Genomic DNA, 21293 nt, shown 5'->3' with positions numbered 1-21293 from the left:
ATTTCGGACTATAAGCCGCTACTTTTTGTCGCGGTTTTTAACACTGCGGCTTTTAAAACGATGCGGCTTATTTATGGATTTTTCTTGCGGGACAATGAGTTTGTGCCGCAAAAACATTTGACTTCGTCACATCGGATCTTAATATCAGTCATTTTGCGCTTTATGCACGCACCCTCATCATGGAAAACACACGGAGAAATACATATGATGCAGCTTTCAAGTTAAAGGCGATCGAACTGGCTGTCAAAGAAGGAAATAAAGCTGCTGCACGTAAAGTTTACACTGACAGTGACAACGAAAAAGAGACTGAGGAAGTGAGTAATGAAGTCATTCTGAGGCAGTGAATGGATGGACTTTTTCCTGTGAAATATATTACGGTAATCTTTTTCACCAGCCGCGTTACAGACACCGTTTGATAAAGGATTTACAGTAGGCTTCATATTTGCGGATGTTACCAGTAGTACGTATTTCATTAAAAGTTAAAAAAATGTCTTTGTGTCACGTCTTTCTGTGTAAATAGCTCTTGTTATAACGTGGACACCTGCGGCTTATAATCAAGTGCGGCTTATATATATGTACAAATAAATTTTTTTACCTATTTTTAGCCGGTGCGGCTTATATCCAGGTGCGCTCAATAGTCCGGAATTTACGGTACTTGTCTTGTCACAGTGTGTCCGAGACAGTCATGAAAAATCAAAATGAATTATCAGAATACTGACAATGGCTACAAATGAGAGGGAATTTAATGTCCAAAGAACAATGTTGAACATTTATGGTCAATATTGGTGAAACTCTCTTGGCACACGAGCCTAAGGGAGTGTTAGGTAGAAAGGGATCACCCAATTGCATTATTTTTTATTCAAATTTTATGACATTACAAAATTGTAGTGCACAATTAATCAAATAATTACACTAAGAAGAAAAGCTTTGAAATCCACATTATTACTTTTTTTTTTTTTAAAAAAGAAGTTATTTTCATAATGACATTTCAATTCATATGCCCTTTAATCTTATTATTATGACTCTTTTTATTAAAATTATTCAAATCTTATGAATTACACGTTTTTATTTCATAATCATGATTCACTATCTCACAGCCTAATTCTGATGATTTTTTTTTTTTTTCCCAATTAATTAACGATGCCTTGTCTCTTTCCTTACCTCAAATCTTTCATCAGGTAAATGCAGTACATGGGTCTTTGCAGACCAGGTTCCCCATTTTGGGTTTTGGGCCCGGCTGCTGTCCGTCCTCTTGCGCGCTGTCTCCGCCCTCTTGACTTTATAAATGAACCGAGCTCGTGAGCTGCTGAATGGACGCAACATTTTCACCTCAGTCCTGCTTTGTTTTTTTTGTCTAGCAAGGCATGTGTGAAGTGCCGTGCCACTGACAAGTAGGGTCCTTCAATGGGCCAAATTTGAAATGCGTATTTCTTACAGTGTATGTAAAATTTGCATTGAAATTCAAGCGTGCTATAATTAATCTTGCGTTATTTTTATAACATGTTCATTTGTGGTGTAATTAATTAACGCATTAAAGTGAGGGCTGTAATATCAATCAATTGTTAATTGACACTGTACATGCATACAGATTTGCCTTAACTATTTTTTTTTCCTTTTTAGACTCTACTTGAAACAACCACCAGTCTGTTGAACCAGGACCTTCACTGGTCTCTAGCTCACCTGCATGCTGCAGTCACAAAGGGACTTCACCCACGACAGGACTACTGTTACATCTGCTTCCAGCAGTACAAAAGGAGGCAGGACTCAGTTGAGGAGATAATTGTGTTTAGGTATTATAAACTGGTATATACATAGGGCAGTAAGTTGACTAGCACAATAGAGGTATAGGCTTGAGTCTACTTAATTAGGTTCACACTTAGATCATTTCATTTTTCATCAGCATGTTCACCTTTTCAGTACGAAGGGTGGTGCCCACAGTGACTTTTGATGTAAATTTACCATGGATTTGAGTGTTTTATCACTCACAGTGGCATCTATAGAATTTGTTCCATCTATAGCCACACACTTATCCCTCACATACATTAAAAACTGTTCTCTTTCACACTCCCTTCTTTTGGTATGGCCACCTTTGTTGTCCACTGTAAATCTGGTTTAAAAAGGCTTGCCAGGAGCATAACCTTTCTATTGACAGCTGATAGCAGCAACCCTAGCATCAGCGCCAAGTCAACAGCCACAGTCTGCTATAGAATTAAAGCAGACTTTAAAATAGTCTAGTGGACTTCAGAATGTAATACAAATATTGGAAGTAAGGTAAAATGTTTGGTGAGCAGGTTGGTAGGGGAATGGAACGACTAAGTAAGACTGTGACCCTGAGGGCAAAACTTCTTGCTACATTGCTCATTAGTTTTGCCCAGTGTGTTTTAAAACTGCTTTTTAAAACACACTGAACAAATACATCCTTGACTAACCTGTCTAAAGGCAAAATGTGTATGTTTTAGACTTCAATTTATTCTTGTTATAATTTTAAAACACACTACATACAAGCGTTAAAGTACTTTTGTGTGCATCTTTTCAGCTGTGGTCACCTGTACCACTTTCACTGCCTGCAGCAAAAGGATTGTGAAGGTGTGGTCTTGGCTTCAGAGCTGCAACAGAGTTGGAGCTGCTACAAATGTTCCTCCAGCCAAGGAGGAAGGGGTGGGCCTTACATTGAATCAAAAAGACTTCCCAGTACATCCCTGGCACAGGTGAATGGGTTTTATGCTTCGATTCACAATACGATTCTTTCACGATTTATTTTACAAAATTAGAAACACCTATGCTCCTCTTCATCTTTGGCTCTTACACTTGTTTGGGGGGCTACAAACCTGCTTGTTTGTATGGTTTAGTCTTTGCAGTTGACATGATAACGTCTGCTCATTAAAATCAAACACCTCTGGTCTACAGCTGCTGACTCTGACCACATTACTGACGGGGTCCCAAATTAACTTTTTAAGCGGCCAAGGTGGCGGATAGATAAAAAAAAAAATTCACCGTTCAAGCATGTTTTATACCAGCCAAACTGACAAATTGTGTTTATTTGTCACAAACACATATGTTACAGTACATTTAATAGAGAAGGCATTATGTTCTGTTGAATCAATCACAGATTTAAGTCACAGATTCAATAATTTTATCGGATCAGGAAATTGAGAAATTTAAAAAAACCTATTTGGTGGCCTTTATTTTTGAAATAGGTAGTTCCCAGGTCCCCCTGTGCTCCCCTCTGAACGCCCCCTGCATATTCCAGACTAAAAACTAAAATCCATCAGAGAATAATACATTTCACAAAACAAGTTCTCTCTTGATTTATCTTTGACAATATTATACACTTATAATCCTTAATATAGCCTGCTCATTATTAGACGTGTGTGTATCTCTGACTGCTCCTGCTGCGCGTGCTTTGAGTGCGCACTACCTGCAGTGTTTATAACGCAGCGCGGTTTCACAGAGTCTGAGTGGAGACGTTCACTGACCACAGCGACTTTGAGAGGACGTTGCTATCATTATGTTGGCTGCAGACATGGTGAGAGTGAACAGAGAAAAGCCGACTGTTTTACCGGATCATGTTTTCCCGACTTGGTCGGGAAAACATGATCAGTTGGGACAGTTGATATGTGTCACGGATCAACTGTGTGCTGATGCACTAAAAGTGCATTAGTGCTGAAGTGTCTGTTGGTGTGTCAGATTCTCAGGATGCATGACAACTTTGAATCGATTAATTTTTTTTTTCCCCATGGGGCAATTCATGCACCAAGCAGTCGTAACCCGCATACACCCTGACGGTGTAGGACCCTTTCGATCCAAACTCTCCGTAATGTAAACCAGTAGAACATGCAAAAGCCTGACTGAAATACTACAGCCTCCACAAGGTTTGCACCTGATATTATTCACGCAAATATTCTTTGTAAATCACCTGAAAACCTGCAATCTTTTGGAGTGAACACGCAATTTAGTACTCTTTAATTAGGATCTTAGTAAGTCAGGCCCTAACTGTAATGTACAGCAGCTGATATTTATTTACAAACATTTTACACATCAACAGACATTAAACCTCACACTGAAAGTGATGATTGGATGTGGAGACAAATGCACAAGTTGGAGTTATTTGGGAATCTTTCCCAGGATTAGTGTATGGAAACACAAAATGCGCGCCGTACCTAGACGAACTGATCCAAACAGCTCGGTGGAAACGTGGCTTTAGAGCAGATGATCCGTTGAAGTTGTTGTTTCTTTCCCTTAGATTGCATATTTGGACATCATAAGCGACAGCAATGGCATGTGAAAACTCCTGTGGCAAAGAGTAAAGTCATAGTCCTGCAGCCAGCAGCAATGACACAATCCTTTGCAGTAACATGTTCAGGATTATACCATTTACCATTTGGACGTGGAGTATTTAATCTTTACTACGGAATTGTTTTTTCTCATTGCTCCTCTTGCTCCCTTCGTTCCAGCGCTCCTCTTTTTATGTATGTTCTTGGTTTGAGATCAATTTAACAATAATTATACATACCCAACTGTTCAATAAAGAGTCGCAAAGCTCTGCATAGCAGCGGTAAATTTACCTAATATTAAAGTGTTATTTTCACAGTATTCCCAGTATAGAAGGTTGTTGATTTTTCATTCGTAAGGCATCTTGTATTAATGTATGCGAAGAGGGGGGCTATCTCTACGCCTGGGAAGTGCCTGGAAACCAACTGAAAGCTGACTGGCTAGTCCTGAAGGGGAAAATCCTGGTGGCTGGAACTGTAGTTGAAAGCGCTGAGAAGGAGGAGAAAATCCTGCTCTTGTATAGATTGTACATACTTGTGAGGCTCTTGGCTGCCCAAAGGCGGAAGACAGGGTCTGAAAGAGAGGGGGGGAACATGTGGTTGTTCAGGATTGGTGTGTGGGTTGAAGCCCTGTGGAGACCATAATGTTTACGGAATTGGATCCAAATGTTGATAGTGTCGGAAACAAGAAGGTTTCCAGAGATATTAGATGCCCTAACAGGGAGCTGTGAGAAAATGACAGAGGAAAGAGAGCTTTTTGAAAAGGACATCTCAATGTGTACCCAGGCAGGACAGCCAGTAGGAGTCCTACAGTTGAACCAAAAAGGAGCTTCGCAATGTTACAGCCCAGTAATATTGGCGAAAATTTGGGAGGGCAAGGCCACCTTCCGATCTTGGTGACTGGAGAATTGACCTCTTGAAGTGAGCAGGTTTGCCATTCCAAAGAAGGGTGTTCAAGAGTTGATCCAATTTGACAAAAAAAATATAAACATCGGGATGTGTTCAAAAAGATACAACTAAAATTAGGTTAAATTATGATTTTGATCAGGTTAGTACGGCCACTGATAGGGGGCGGAACCTTACTTTTTTCCAGCAGCGGTAGAAAATGTTTACTAAATAAAGATATATAAAGGAGTCTATGACAAATATCATCAAGTATATGAATCCTTCAGAAGCTACCTTAATGGGAAATGCTGAACGAGGAACAGTTTTTGCCATTTGATTGATAAAAAATCAACTCAGTTTTTTGCAAATTTAATTTGTAACCAGATAACTGTCCGAGATCTGCTCAGAACAGTGTGTTCTGCTCACTTATGAAGTCCCTAAATTTACTGTCAGCTAAGTAAAAAGAAAAATAACATACGACATAACAAAATCCCAAAATTGACCAGACCTGGAAATGAGCCTTATTACAAGCCGTTCCTGAGCGCTGTGGCTCAAAACTACCTAACCTCATCTAGGGTTTCCCCTCCCTTCAGCAATAATGAGTGACCCCAATCCAGATGAATAGTACACATAGACAAAAAAGAGGGTCATAACTAACCCGAATGAACTACATGACAAGAGGAACAAATATAAACATCCAATCAAAGATCTTAGGCATGAACAGAGCTGAACAATAACAGCCCCAAAGTTATGTGCTTATAGCATAGGAAAACAGGGTAGCAGAAACTAGGAAGCAGTCATACTTCGTATGCGGAAATACGTATACAAAGTAGGGTGCACACAAAGACCTGAAGTGTGTGAGAAAAATAAATAAAATAACAATAAGCAGGGAACATGTTAAGGTACACCATACCAGCTTCAGAAAAATGGAAGTCCAGTGACCAAGCCAGGAGTCCATGTAAAGCAATAATAATAAATTTTAAAAAAACGAATCAAAGTCAGGGTGTTGAATAATGGCAAAAGTGAGTCTGTTGTCTTGGTCTGGAGTGAAAAGTCAAAAGAGGCGTAAGAAACGGACAAAAGTGATCTTCCATCTAGTATGCTAGGTTATAAAAGATAGCATGTTGACATTGCCTGGGAGCTAGTTAGGTCTAGCCAGCATTGGGCTGAAAGGTGGCCCATGGATAATAAACAAAGAAGGCACAGAGGAAATAAGATCCAAAAGATATCAAGAAGAAGTGGCACTAAGAGAAGATATAAAATGTTCGACTTCCGCAACTGCGAATAATCTCTTTTTACCCACGTCCTTAGTTGTAAGTAAGTAAAGTTTTATTTATAAAGCAGTTTTTAAAACGGCATGTTACAAAGTGCTTAACATAACAAGGAGATAGAAAGAAACAAGAATAGAAAAACAGTTTCAACATGTAGATACAAGCTTTCACAGTAACAGACTTTCATAGTAAGACAAAAGCATCTGTACACATGCACGCCCACACACATACACACCGAGCACTGTCCTGATTTCAGCAAAAGGCCTTTTTATAAAGGGTGAGTTTTTAGGAGTCGCTTGAAGCTGTCTATGGAGTCAGGTGATCTGATGGACTGGGGGAGACTATTCCAGAGGATTGGGGCCAGAAAAGCAAACGCATGATCGCCTTTTGTGGATAAATTGGAGCGGGGGATGGATAGAAGGTTGAGGTTTGATGAACGGAGTGGTCGTGAGGTTGAGTAGGGAGCTAGCAGGTCGGCAATGTAACTAGGGGCAAGGTTGTGCAGTGCTTTGAAAGTAATTAGAAGTATTTTGAAGTGGGTGCGGGATTTTACTGGTAGCCAATGAAGGGAAGCGAGTACTGGTGTGATGTGGGACCGACGACTGGTTCGTGTTAGTAATCTGGCGGCAGAGTTCTGGACTAGTTGGAGGCGATTAAGGGAGGACTGACTGATGCAGGTGAAAAGTGAGTTGCAGTAATCTAGACGGGAGAAGATGAAGGTGTGAATGAGGAGCCCGAGGTCAGAGGGGGAGAGGATGTGTCTGATTTTGGCAATATTTCTAAGTTGTAAAAAACAGGACTGGACAAGCTTTGTGACATGTTGACTGAAGGAAAGATGCTGGTCGAAGATGATTCCAAGGTTTTTGAAGGAGGGAGTGATAGTGGAGTGGAGGGGGCCGATAAACTGGTGAACTGAAGTGGACAAGGTGTCTGGTCCGATTAAGAGAGTTTCTGTTTTGCTTGGGTTTAAGTGAAGGAAGTTGTGGTACATCCAGTCTTTTATAGCAGCTAAACAGTCATGGAGGGGGGTTAGTTGTTCAAGGTTATTGAGATTTGCGGAGAAGTAGATTTGGATGTTGCATAAAAGTGATAAGATATGTTATGGAGTTGGCTGAGCAGGTGACCAAGGGGAAGCATGTACAGGGAAAAGAGGATACGGCCGAGTACTGAAGGGAGGATACATGATTGTTTATGCGGATATTAAAGTGTCTGTTTGATAAGTATGATTGAAACCAGCTTAGCGCTGTACCTGTGATACTGACCCAGTTTTGTAGTCTGTCTAGGAGGATGGAATGATCAATGGTGTCAAAGGCTGCTGTAGGTCTAATAAAACGAGAATGGAATGTTTACCTTTGTCTGCTTGCATCAGGATGTCGTTGGTTATTTTCAGAAGTGCGGACTCAGTGCTATGTTTGTGACGGAAACCGGATTGAAATTTGTCAAATATTGTATTATCTTCAACTAAGTTAAGAAGTTGATCTGTGCCAATTTTTTCTAGGATTTTGGAAATTAATGGCAATTTGGAGATTGGTCTGTAATTTTCTGGTTTGTCTGGATCTAAGGAGGGTTTTTTGAGAAGTGGTTGGACACTGGCAACTTTGAAATGATCAGGGACAGAGCCAGAAGTGAGAGAGTGGTTGATAATGGAGAGTATACTCGGGCCCAGGACTGGGAATATGGATTTCAGGAATTTAGGTGGGACTGTATCATGAGGGCTGTTCGAAACTCGCATGTGGGCTACTGTAGTGGAAAGGCTCTGTAGGGACACTGGAGTTAGTTCTGACATTAGGTTGGGGTGGTTTAGTGGAGAGGAGGGTAAGTCAGCCAGGGAGAAGTTTGATCTCAACCTATTGATCTTGTCAGTGAAAAATTGTAGAAAGTGTTCACAGTCGCTGGGGGATGAGATGTGGATGACGGGGGGAGTGGGATTAACTAGTTGATTAATAGTACTGAACAGGAACCTCAGGTTGTGTTTATTTTTACTTAACAGGTCAGAGAAATAGTTGGTTTGTGAAGTTTTGATCGTCTGAGTCAGCTTAAGTAGTAATTCCTTCATGTGTAGGTAGTGGACTTGAAGTTTAGATTTTTTCCAACTCAGTACTGCCCTCCTATATTCTTTTCTTTGCTGTCTGATGTCATCATTGATCCAGGGTGTTTTGTTGATTGCAGGTGTAGTTCTTGAAGTGTAGGGGCAGCGATGTTAAGGGCAGAGGTACATGCATTATTGAACCATGAGACATGTGCATTGATGTTTGTAAATGGTTCGAGAAGGTTATAGTGGACTGGCTGTTAAAGATACGAGAATTTATTGAGCATTTCTGGGCTGCTGTGGCTGTTGTTAGGGGTGAGTCAAAAGTGATACATTTATGGTCTGAGATAAAATCAAATGTATTTAGTGAGCTCTGTGATAAGTTTAAGGTAAAAACTTAATCAAGAGTGTGTCCGCGGTTATGGGTAGGGCCAGAGACGTGTTGTACAAGGTTAAAGGATTTTGAGATGTTTAGAAATTCGGTGGCAAATGAGTTAGGGTTATCAATATGGATATTGAAATCACCAACTATCAAAGCTTTATCGAATTTTAAAACAATACAGGACAGCAATTCAGAAAATTCTTTAAGAGTGTTTAGGTGAGGAGGTCTATATGTACAGCAGATGGGATTGTCAACATGATTTTAAAAGAGAGAATCTCAAAGGTAATGTAAGAAACTCAGTTTAGAGGAATGCAGCTGAAGGTGTTTTTAAAGACGGCTGAAATACCCCCACCACAACCGGTCAGCCTGGGTGCGCTAAGGAAACTATAATAAGGAGGACATAGCTCCACTAGTGGGGCGCATTCCCCTGGCTTAAGCCAGCTCTCTGTGAGAAGTAGAAAATCAAGTTTATGGGAGGTAATTAGATCATTTAGGATGAAAGATGTATTGGATAGTCTGAGCATTTAACAAACCGAAAACAGTTGAGGTGCAGGGCTTGGCTGTGGTAAAATTGCTGCAGGGGATTTTTATGTGTCTGTGTCTTTGACCTAACATAAGAGTCTGTAGAGTGCTGAGGGGGCTAGGTTAAATACCGGGATGAGCTCCTGGTAGCAATGCTATAAGGTGGGGGAGGCTCAGGAGGGGGCAGTATGAAATTGAAAAGTGCAGGTTTAGGTTTAGTTTAGTTTGTTTACACTGCCTGGAGCTGGAGAGCAGAGCACAGGTGTGGGCTGCAGGTTATGGGGGAGAAGAAGTCACTGAGGGGGCTGATGATTGGCAGGCAGACATCAATGTGGGAGCGTCTGAACGGCATGTTGGATATTGCCCGTTAGAATTCAGCTTGTTTGGGTGGACGCCATCGATGCTGTAAAATGATGAGCGGTTCAGAAGAGGTTAAAATTGTATATAAAACCCAAGTTATGAGATCTGCTAGCAGAGAGAAGCCAGCTGTTCAGAGAGAGGATCCTACTGAAAAGTCCGCAGACGCGGTTGTAAGGAGGGATTGGTCCACTGATGAAAGCCGCTTTGCCACAGGTGCGCAGATACTGGGACAGTTTGGTGAACTCTGATTTGGTTACTTCCGATTGTCGACGGGCTGCATCCACGTATCCAACATGGACGATAATTCTTCGGACTGATGAAGGAAGGTTTGGAGGATTTCAGGGAGTTTGGCAAGGATGACTGACGCGGTTGCAGCAGGGAAACATCTTGTAGTAGCATTAAAAAAGCGGATGTTTCTAGTGATCGATTCTCCAATTATTAGACTGTTCGGGGGGAAGAGCGGGTGAGGAGAAGCCGGAGGCAACTTCCTGAGGTCGGCTGATGAATTTGATGGTTTTGAGGGTGATTTCAGCAGAGTTTGTGGAGCGCTGGTGGGCGGAGACGGACGAGCTGCAGGAGCAGGCTGAGGAGTTTGTGGAGCGCTAGTGGGCGGAGACGGACGAGCTGCAGGAGCAGGCCGAGGGGTCTGGCTCGGTGACCTGTGGAGGGGCAGTTGCTGCCTGATCAGAGGAACAGACGCCGGGCACCGGGAGGGAGGCTGTCGCAGCTGTGGCAACGTCACCAACGGGGCTGGTGGAGGATTTGACCTCCGGTTGAGTTGACCGGATAATGACTAGATGTTCGGCTTCGCGGATCTGGTGGAGCGTGGATATACGTTGCTCTAGCTCAGCGATTTTTTTTTTTCTGCAAGGAAGTAGCAGCTGACGCAGCGAGGCGGAGAGGTGAGTGGAGCCATGGTAGAGCAGAGTAGCGAGACGGGCCCGGTGCGGAGATCAAATGAAGGGCCGTGTAGTGACGGTAGATGGGTCCCAATAGGTTCTGTGGTGCTCAGGATGAGACGTAGCCAGCTAGTAGCGTCTGGCTCGTGGCAGTTCGAAGAAGGGAACTTGCGTTCGTTGAACACGATGGTCACAAGTCTTGGCACAGACAAAGGGCCAGATTTATAAAGGTCGTAAAACCATAAGTGTGCCGGTAGAAATTGGCCAAAAATGCTTAATGGAGGCAGATTTTGGGAGCCGGTTGGGGGCCGGTCGAACCAAGGTTACAGGACCAGTCACTACTTCATCAGGTGTCCGCATTTGGGGGTTGTGATGGTTAACCTAGCGGGGAACAGCAGGGCCGGCTTGAAGCCGAGATTGTACTGCTCCTCGAGCACCCCTCTGTACTTGTTTCATTGTTCCACCACCTCAGGAGCGTAGTCTTCATAGATGGCAATCTGAGATCCCCGGTATTGCAGCTTTCCTCTCTTGGTTCTGTCCTCTCTTATGATCTTTTCCTTCTGCTGGTAGCGGTGTAGCCTACTTATTACAGCCCGCGTCTGTCCCCCGGTTTGGGCCTAGCAGCCAGCGCTTTGTGTGCCCGGTCCAGCTCCGGTGGTGACAGCAGGGTGTCGAACCAGCAGATCTGAAAAAAAAGCTCAGCATGGTTATCGACTAGAGTAGAGCAGGTTACCTCTAATGCAAGCAGGCATTTGTCCTGGAGGTTGGCATTTGTCTCCAAATGGGCAATGTTTTGGGTGTGTTCCATTACCACAGCTTGTATCTGGTCAAACTTTGCTTCGAGGGTCGTGAATGTTGCTTTGAACTCAGCGAGGATAGCCACGCTATGCTCGTTGAGGATGCTAGCTATCACAACCATGCTAATAGGGCTGCTATCAATAGCTACAAAGGCATCTTTTCTACCCAGTATGTTTGAACAGGGCAATCTTTCAGTCAAATGTGATAATTACTTAGATGTTAACACAGTTTTCAACATAGCAACTTAAATATTCATTTACATTTGGCAGTACGTTACAAGATTCTTTTAAATTTGAGACCCCACTAATTACTGTCATACTGTCCTTTTTCAATAACGTTATGCTATACAAACTGTGTTTGGACATAGGCAGGTATTTTGCCTGTGTTCAGTTGAGCAATTATTTCCAATTATTTCCTCTTCATCTTCTGATGACACCAAAGCAGCTGTAGCCATCAATGGAGTCTGAAATGGGATATGCTCAACAATGCTAAAACCATAACTATTAACATGTGAACAAGGCGGGTTTACATTGAACAGCTTATTGAACAGCTTACTTATAGAACTTATGTAAGTGTGTAACGTCACATTCTAACTTTTCTGCTTTACTGATAAGGATATTCACTGTGTGATCAGAAAGTGGAGTTGTAGCTTTGCTGACACATTAGAAAAATGTGATATTATTCTGGAGCAAATGAAAGGCAGATTTACTTTGATAACAGCCAACTAATACAACTTCTATGTGCTGCTTTACTGCAGACGACTATCATTGTGTTTGATCAGAAATATAGTCTTACCTTGGGTGTCCTCTGCTGCCGGTATCCACCTGCAGCCAATGTAAACATTGCATCGCGTCCAAATGTCTAATCGGCAAGTGGTGAAAACTCACTTCTTGTCCTTGTTCGGATTAAACAGCCCAGTACAAAACAAAGAAAGTACGTTCAGAAGTCTTACTGGATCTGCAAACAAATAAGCTTATAGCTTGTAGCCTCGAAGGTTCACTCTGGTGGGTGTTGTCAACCTGGTGGGAATGGCATGCATTCTCGGAGTTGTATTTGATACCAATCAGTTTAAAATAGATTTTCTGCTTTTTCTCGGTCAAGAAGGCACCAAATAAAAAAAATATTTCACATTTCTACAACATATATGACCCAATTTCACTACAGATTCATGTTTCTAACATTCCCTTAAATATTAGTAACAATAACAACATTATTGAATCTGGAAATTAATGAATTCAAGTAACTAATTTGTCAACAAATAGTGTTATTAGTTACTTCGGGACTTAATCCAAACACTGAACCTAACACAGCCTTCTCATTCTCTTTCTCAGACTTGTGTTACATCACTGCATCACGATGCAGGATCAGAGGCTCACGGTAAAAAGGTAGGTTTTTTTCACATCCCAGAAAGTATATTTTTATCAAATTTTGTTTTCATTTAGGCCTTTACTCTAAAACCTTTACGCTAGTTAATGTTCAATTGCAAACGTATCTACTTAAAGAAAGTGAAAATGTTAAAAATGTAGTTTATCAATTGACTGTTGCTCCAACAGTTCCTGTACAAGTCATTTGGAAATAGCATTCAGAATGTAATGATGCCAACATTTCTCTAAATGAATTTTAATACTTTAAAAACAAGAAGTTTTATAGCATACATCCAATGGTGGGGCCCACTTCTGCCCACCTGTTGAGGTACACAAATAATGAGAACAGAACCAGTTTAATTTTTTTTGTTTTACATTGTTTTTGCTTTGTTTTTGCTGTGGCCCAGGTGTTTGTTGATGCAACGTTGAGCCTTCAACAGGAACAGTCCTGGGATCAATTGCGGAGCTTATATAGAGGACCATCAAGGGTATGCAATATTTTGTTGGTTTTCTTTCCCGATAACTATGAAATAAATAAGTTTAAGGGGTTTGCTGCCTGTGACCCAAATAAACTGCAATGTGTGTGTGTGTGTGTGTGTGTGTAAGTGAGAAAAAGAACGACAAATAGTAAATTTAGAACAATTGAACAAGGTGTGTGTATGCGTGCCTGTGTGTATCTGGTGCAGGGCCGCCCCTAAGCAGGATTTTATTTTGGGCCCCCCTTCCAATAACGTAATAATAATAATGAATTACAATTACTCACGAATCAAATGAACAGCCTCTATCAACAGTGGAACAAGAACTTTAGATAGATAGATAGATAGATAGATAGATAGATAGATAGATAGATAGATAGATAGATAGATAGATAGATAGATACTTTATTGATCCCGAGGGAAATTCAAGATTATTTTAAATACTAGCCTCACAAAATTAAATTGCAATCAATGCAAATATGATTACAACTAATAATGTTCATTATGATTTAATTTGATGATATTTCTATATTTAAATATTGTATATCCTTATTTCACATGTTGTACGTAGGTTCTACATTTCCACACTACTGTTTACTGCTGCAACACATAAAAATTCTCCATCGTGGGTCAAATAAAGGATTATCTTATTTTATCTAATCTTGTATGACTGTTATGAATTAAATTCACCAAAAGATGACGACATTTTACCGCCATAAAAATTGCTGTATACTTCTATTAAAAACATAGATTGATACGCTATAAACCTGAGCCAACATATGACCACCAACTGTTCAGTTAAAAACTCCTTTTTTTCAATAACGCTTGAAAATGTAATCTCCAGTCCACATCTAGACACAACTATCATCTCTTCTGTCTCATGCTTAGCACGAGCAGACATGCAAGCAGTTTATGCCACAATGTTTTTTCTTTTTTATTTCAACAACATACCCACTTTCAAGTGAAGCACGAGCCTCTTCTTGTTTGGACTTTTTCTTTCTTTTGCTAGCTCCCGAATCGTATTGACGTTTGGAAGCCATCTCTCTCTACTCTCTACCTGCAAGAAACTGCCTGCCGGCCCATCTGACCGCTGATTGGTCAGATGGTGATGCTTCGCGCTTTCAATCATTGCGTCTCTTTTTTTTTTCTCCCGCCTCGGGCTGACTTGGTGGCGGTGCTCTACGCGCGCCTCTCGGCAAAATGCACACGCATCCTTTGCGCATTTGCAGAGAATGATGATACTTTATTGATCCCAAGGGAAATTCAATTCACTTGAATCTCTGTCATAGACGTACGTTGCTATCGTTATGTTAGCTGCAAACACGGAGAGAGTGAACGGCGGAAAGCCGACCGTTTGACCGGATCACGTGTTCCCGACTCGGTCGTATGGATCACGGATCAACTGTGTGCTTACTAAAAGTTAAAAGGGGCGCGCCGCGCTCGTGTGTGGGTGTTAGCGCTAAAGTGTCTGTGTGTCAGAGAGAGGAGCAGGTAGCTGCAGCTACATTAAACGTGTTTTATACACATAGCAAAGTTTTGATGACGCAAAAAAAAAAAAACTTAACGAAGCCTCGAGGCAGCGAAAATTCCTCGATGAATTTTTGTAATCGAATTATTCGAGGAATCGTCTCAGCTCTATTTGGGTTACATTCACAAAAGAGCCTAAGAACCTTTAGTTTGTGTATTCGTGTATCTGTGTCTACATTGTATAATTTTTTCTTGTTCTTTTTCTCTTGTTCTTTTCCCCCAGTTATCCATCCTTTCAGAACTCTCCTACTGCCATAGCAATGAGAAGACAGGGCTCATTATCCCAGGCCAACCAGGAGCTGAAAATTTCCAACTTAAACTATCTCCTCCGCCTCTGTTGGAAGAGTAGCAACTGGCTTGTCAAGAATCAGTTTCACCTCATCAGACGACTGATACTGCATTTTTCAGTTATTTAACTGTACAAATGCTTAATGTTTAACAAAAACAGCATTGAATAAGAAGTTGTTGTTGTTGTTGAGCCTCAATTTAATTTTACATATTCCATTACTTATATTTTTACGCTTTTAGCCTAATCATGTAACATTGGGAAATATTAGCCGTTATCAACCTTTGGTGACTGAAGATGATCTTTTGTTTTGTTTTTTGGAGCAAACCATGCATTTGCAGAACAAAAGAGGAGAATTTGTGTTAATCCTTAAGGGGCTCAGGATTCAAAACAATGCCGTTCCCAGCCATGGAACACTGGACCAGCTCTACACTCTCCATCGGGTTATGGGAGTTCACCCATAACTCATGGGAGTTCACCCAACCAGTCGAACCAGTCCAGATCTGAAGAAGGCGTTCGACCGTGTCCCCTGTGGCATCCTGTGGGGGGTGCTCTGAGAGTATGGGGTATGGGGCCCTTTGCTAAGGAGCATCCTCCATAGGGTGTGTGGGCGCACCCTTAGAGGGGTAAGGGGCTTGGCCATCAGGAATGACCTCTGAGTAGAGCCACTACTCCTCCACAATCGAGAGGAGTCACTTTGGGGCATCTGTTCCAGAGCATCTGTTCCAGGGGCATCTTATAAAAGTTGCACTCGCGCTTATAACGCTCTCTTGCACCTCTCTCCCTTGTAAACTTCTTTGTAAATCTCCACATAACCTTTCTACTTTGTAAGCTTACATTTATTTCTGCTTCTTTGTTTAATTGGACTTCAAGTTTTTCGTTGTTCAACTAACGTGGAAGAAAGCCCCTGCAGACTGTTGTCCCGTTAAGTCTCATGCTCGCGGAATATAAATTCATTCGTTTCTCGTTACCATTTTTGGGCATTTTTGAAACCTTAATTTTGAAGTATTGACTCATCATTAAGAAACGATTAAGAAACAAACATTTTTTTTAAGTGTTTGATTCAGTGGCCAATTCAGTTTGAGTGATTCTAAATGAACTTTTAAAATATTAAATATCAATTGGCGCAGGTCTTGAAAGCGAATATCTCAAAACTAAGTGCTTCAGTATTCAAACTTGACCATATTTACTGGTGTATGCTAGTATACTTATAAACGATCCTATTGCGCCACCATCTGGTCAGTCATCAAGAGTTTTGCATTCATGGTTCATAACTTGTTTACCATTAGCCTGAGGAAAGGACTATTGCTAATTGTTTGCTGTGCTGCAAGCTGTATTCAATTTGGAAGTTTAATACTTTATGTGCTACATTTTTAAAATAAAAGTCTTTAAGCCCAAGGTCCTAAAAAAGCTTTCCAGTGTTTTGTCATTGCCACATTTTGTGGTATTGTCTGATGGTGGCACCCATCTCTATAGCTCTATAACTTAGGTAATCCGAAGGTAGCAGGTTCGAATCCTGAAAGGAATGTGTTATTAAGCTGCAAATGAAAATATCGGTTACTTGTTGTACAATACTCATAAATCGTACCACTGTCTGCTGCAGCTCTCACTCATATTTCTTTAGAGATTTTCTAGTCTCCTGTGGACTCACCACCCACAGAGGAAGCCGTAGTTGTAGGTAGGTGCAATGTGGATTGGGCGGCAGTCGACGGCAGGGGCCTCGGCGACCCGATCCTCGGATGCAGCTTCTGGCGTTTGGGACGTGGAACGTCACCTCACTGGGGGGAAGGAGCCTGAGCTTCTGCAGGAGGTTGAGAGGTACCGTCTAGATATAGTCGGACTCACCTCCAAGCACTGCTTGGACTCTCTACTTCTGGTGTGGGCTTGCTCAAAGCTCAGCCGCCAGGTGTTGGAGTTCACTCGAGGGGGTCATTTCCCTACGCCTTCGGGTGGGGGACAGGTCTTTCACGGTCGTCTCGGCCTACGGCCTGAACGGCAGTGCGGAGTACCCGGCCTTCTCTGAGTCCCTGGGAGGGGCGCTGGACAGTGCTCCGACTGGGGACTCCATTGTTCTACTGGGGGACTTAAATGCTCACGTGGGCAACGACAGTGAGATCTGGAGTGGGGTGATTGGGATGAACGGCCTCCCTGATCTGAACCAGAGTGGTGTTCTGTTATTGGACTTCTGTGCTAGTCACAGTTTGTCCATAACAAAAACCATGTTCGAGCACAGGGATGTCCATAAGTGCACGTGGCACCAGGACTCCCTAGGCCGGAGGTCGATGATAGACTTTGTGGTCGTGTCATCTGACCTCCGGCCATGTGTCTCGGACACTCGGGTGAAGAGAGGGGCTGAGCTGTCAACTGATCACCACCTGGTGGTGAGTTGGATGTGCTGGCAGGGGAGGAAGCCGGTCAGACTTGGCAGGCCCAAACATGTCGTGAGGGTGCTGCTGGGAACGTCTGGCTGAACCCTCTGTTAGCGAGGTCTTCAACTCCCACCTCCAGACAAGCTTTTCACAGGGAGGCTGGGGACATTGAGTCCGAGTGGACCATGTTCTCCACCTCCATTGTCAAAGCAGCTGCTCTGAGCTGTGGTCGCAGGGTCTCTGGTGCCTGTCGTGGCGGCAATCCCGGAACCCGGTGGTGGACACCGGAAGTAAGGGAGGCCATCAAGCTGAAGAAGGAGTCCTGTCGGGCGTTGCTAGCGCATAGGACTCCTGAGGCAGCTGACGGGTACCGGTAGGCCAGGCGTTCCGCAGCCCGGGCGGTCGTGGAGGCAAAAACTCGTGCCTGGGAGGAGTTTGGGAAGGCCATGGAGGAGGACTTTCGGTCGGCCTCGAGGAAATTCTGGCAAACCGTCCGTCGCCTCAGGAGGGAGAAGCAGTGCTTTACCAACACTGTTACAGTGGAGGTGGGGAGCTGCTGACCTCGACTGGGGATGTAGTCGGATGGTGGAAGGAATACTTCGAGGATCTCCTCAATCCCACCGTCACGTCTTCCACTGAGAAAGCTGAGTTCTCAGAGGTAGACTCGTCCATCACCCAAGCCGAAGTCACCGAGGTAGTTGGCAAGCTCCTTGGTGGCAAGACTCCGGGGGTGGATGAGATTCGCCCTGAGTATCTTAAGTCTCTGGATGTGCAGGGGCTGTCATGGTTGACATGTCTCTGTAACATCGCGTGGAGGTCAGGGACAGTGCCTCTGGACCGGGGGGGTGGTCCCTCTTTTCAAGAAGGGGGACCGGAGGGTGTGTTCCAACTACCGGGGAATCACACTCTTCAGCCTCCCTGGGAAAGTCTATTCCAGGGTACTGGAGAGGAGGATCCGGCTGTTAGTCGAACCTCGGATTCAAGAGGAACAATGCGGTTTTCGTCCTGGCCGTGGAACACTGGACCAGCTCTAACTCTCCAGCGGGTGCTCAAGGGTTCATGGGAGTTTTCCCAACCAGTCCACATGTTTTGCTTTGTGGATCTGGAGAAGGCATTCGACCGTGTCCCTTGCGGCGCCCTGTGGGAGGTGCTCCGTGAGTATGGGGCCCTTTGCTAAGGGCGGTCCGGTCCTTGTACGACCGGAGCAGGAGTATGGTTCGCATTGCCGGCAGTAAGTCGGACCTGTTCCCGGTTGTTGGAATCCGGCAGGGCTGCCCTTTGTCACCGGTTCTGTTCATTACTTTTATGGACAGAATTTCTAAGCCGGAGGAGGGGGTCCGGTTCGGGGACCACAGGATCTTGTCTCTGCTTTTTGCAGATGATGTGGTCTTGTTGGCTCCATCGGGCCCGGACCTTCAGCGCGCACTGGGGCAGTTCAAAAGAAATCAAAAAATTAAGTGATAAAGGTGAAGAGTCAACCTGAGAGACGGAGTACAGACGATCAACGGATCTGGAGGGAAGAAGAAAAATGAAGCAAAGGGTGGGATGTATGCAGAAAACATGACCAGTACAATGAGTCATGTCACACTCATTTACAATAGTTGTTCACATTTTAATCAGTTATTCTGTTTTTTTTGTTTTTTTTAAATGTGGTGCGAGTGTGAGGTGGCTGGGATGAGGATCAGCACCTCTCAATCTGAGGCCATGGTTCTCGACCGGAAAAAGGTGGCTTGCCCTCTTCAGGTCGGTGGGAAGTCCTTGCCCCAGGTGGAGGAGTTTAAGTATCTCGGGGTCTTGTTCACGAGTGGGGGGAAGATGGAGCGTGAGATCGACAGACGGATCGGTGCGGCGTCTGCAGTTACAAGGTCGCTGTATCGATCCGTCGTGGTGAAGAAGGAGCTAAGCCGAAAGGCAAAGCTCTCGATTTACCGGTCGATCTTCGTTCTTACCCTCACCTATGGGCATGAGCTTTGGGTCATTACTGAAAGAACGAGATCTCGGATACAAGCAGCCGAAATGGGCCTTCCTCCGTAGGGTGGCTGGGCGCACCCTTAGAGATAGGGTGAGGAGCTCGGTCACCAGGAAGGAGCTCGGAGTAGAGCCGTTACTCCTTCACATCAAGAGGAGTCAGTTGAGGTGGTTTGGGCATCTGGTCCGGATGCCCCCTGGACGCCTCCCTAGGGAGGTGTTCCGGGCATGTCCTTCTGGGAGAAAGGGATTTTTTAGAAATGCATCAACCCTGCAGGCTTGTTTGTCGTGCAGAGTGTTACCAAGATTTAAATTCTCAAGAGAATCGGCGCAACCGTTTTACTATTATAAGCATTTAAAGGTTGGCGATTTGGCCTTTGACCTCTGACAGCTCACAGGCTCCTGTTTGGCCCCTGGAGCAGTGGGAGACCTGAAATTCGAACCGGCTGACCTCCAAATATCGTGTTGTGGTGTAACCTAGTCGATCGGTCAAACACACATGGGTTGGGATCAGGTAAGGGTTGGTTCTGGCGGGAAAACACCTTATTGACTCTCATTTGAATTTGGTGATGGCTACAAGCACAGCAATTCTGTTGATTGATGTTGGCTATATGGGCAACTACTAATTTTAAATGTGGAGCTTTGCGTGGTTCCAGTCCAAAATGGCGGCAAAAAAGTCACATTTTCCAAATTCAAATGGTGACCTTTGCTCTTTTGAAATCAGGAGGCCCCTGAATTAGCTGAGAGCCTGATTTTTGGACTGTGCAATCTCCCTGAATTATCAATTCATAGAGTGGTGGAAGCGAGTCGATAGCTCCGCCCACAAACAAGTTAGCTAACGGGGGAAGGAGGCGGGCTCAGCTTGGGATATGTTGTTCCCTGATGAAATCAGAGTCCCTCCTGAAGATTTCACTTGATTTGGACTGATTTGGACGGATTGGCAGGGCCGTAAAGTTGAAAAAAATCTAAATTTTGGCGCCTCCGTGTGGCCAGACGAAAAGAGCGAGGGGTGTGAAAACACCACAGGACAACATAAAAATTTGGGCCCTCTAGGTGGTCCTGAAAAAAAGTTGCTCTGTTTGGATTCAGAATAAATCAGGGTCTTGGACATGATGGCGCTAACGCCATCTGTGATTCTCAATTTGATTCAAGGGTCAAAAATCAAGGAAAAGAGCTACAGTTACAGAATTCACGTCATCTGGCCCTCACTGGGGTCATGCTCTGAAAATGTCAGACCTCTGGGTGTTAAGGAGCCTGAGCACGGGGCTGTTGAAAGTTGAAACGAGTCTGGAGCCGTAAATTGGGTTCCGTAGCGGCTTGGGACTTGAAATTTCAGCTGGGAAACAAATAGCTTTAAAAGTACTTCAACACTCGAGTGCTTAACATTTAAAGCAGGTTAGTGTTAAAGACAGCATGCACATAAAGACAGTAGAGTGGTATGATACAGACACGACTGAGAAGGCAATTATATTTTATTCAATCACATGAAATGTAACACAAGTCTTGTAACTTTAACAAATACAGATTGTGCTTAAAAACATAGTGTGGTATTTTAAGCTACTTTCTTTCACTTGATTGTTCAGTTAGATGGAGGTAGTATTTAAGGTTTTTGTGGGTTATACAGGTTTGAAAGAGGCAAATGAATGCACAGTATTTTAAAGTTATAGTAGATCAATCTAAATATAACAAAAAGCAAATGTGGCTTATCAGAAAAACCTAGGTATTAAACAGCCTCTCTTTTCTTTTAGTGTGTGACTGACGTCCTGACGTACTACGGTGAGCGTATTGCATCACTTCCTGTTGTGTCTCGCTGCTACCTTACCGATCGATAGAGCTAAAGCTAAATTGTTTATCCTGTGTATTTTCATACATTTGTCTCTAAATCA

General features: G+C 43.4%; 1 protein-coding gene across 1 annotated transcript in view; it reads left to right on the top strand.

Moving 5' to 3' along the window:
• Positions 1-16480, top strand: part of vps8 (VPS8 subunit of CORVET complex) — a 129300-nt gene extending 112820 nt beyond the window's left edge. Inside the window, exons 41-45 of the mRNA XM_079362628.1 lie at positions 1621-1790; positions 2537-2708; positions 12749-12802; positions 13189-13269; positions 15008-16480. Of these exons, the coding sequence (XP_079218754.1) occupies positions 1621-1790; positions 2537-2708; positions 12749-12802; positions 13189-13269; positions 15008-15133 (603 nt within the window). The 3' untranslated portion in view covers positions 15134-16480. The remainder of the gene's footprint in view (positions 1-1620; positions 1791-2536; positions 2709-12748; positions 12803-13188; positions 13270-15007) is intronic.
• Positions 16481-21293: the final 4813 nt, after the last annotated feature.

The sequence above is a fragment of the Symphodus melops genome, assembly GCF_947650265.1.
Source record: "Symphodus melops genome assembly, chromosome: 15".
In the NCBI taxonomy this organism is placed as follows: domain Eukaryota; kingdom Metazoa; phylum Chordata; class Actinopteri; order Labriformes; family Labridae; genus Symphodus; species Symphodus melops.
This window is presented reverse-complemented; position numbering and strand designations above follow the sequence as displayed.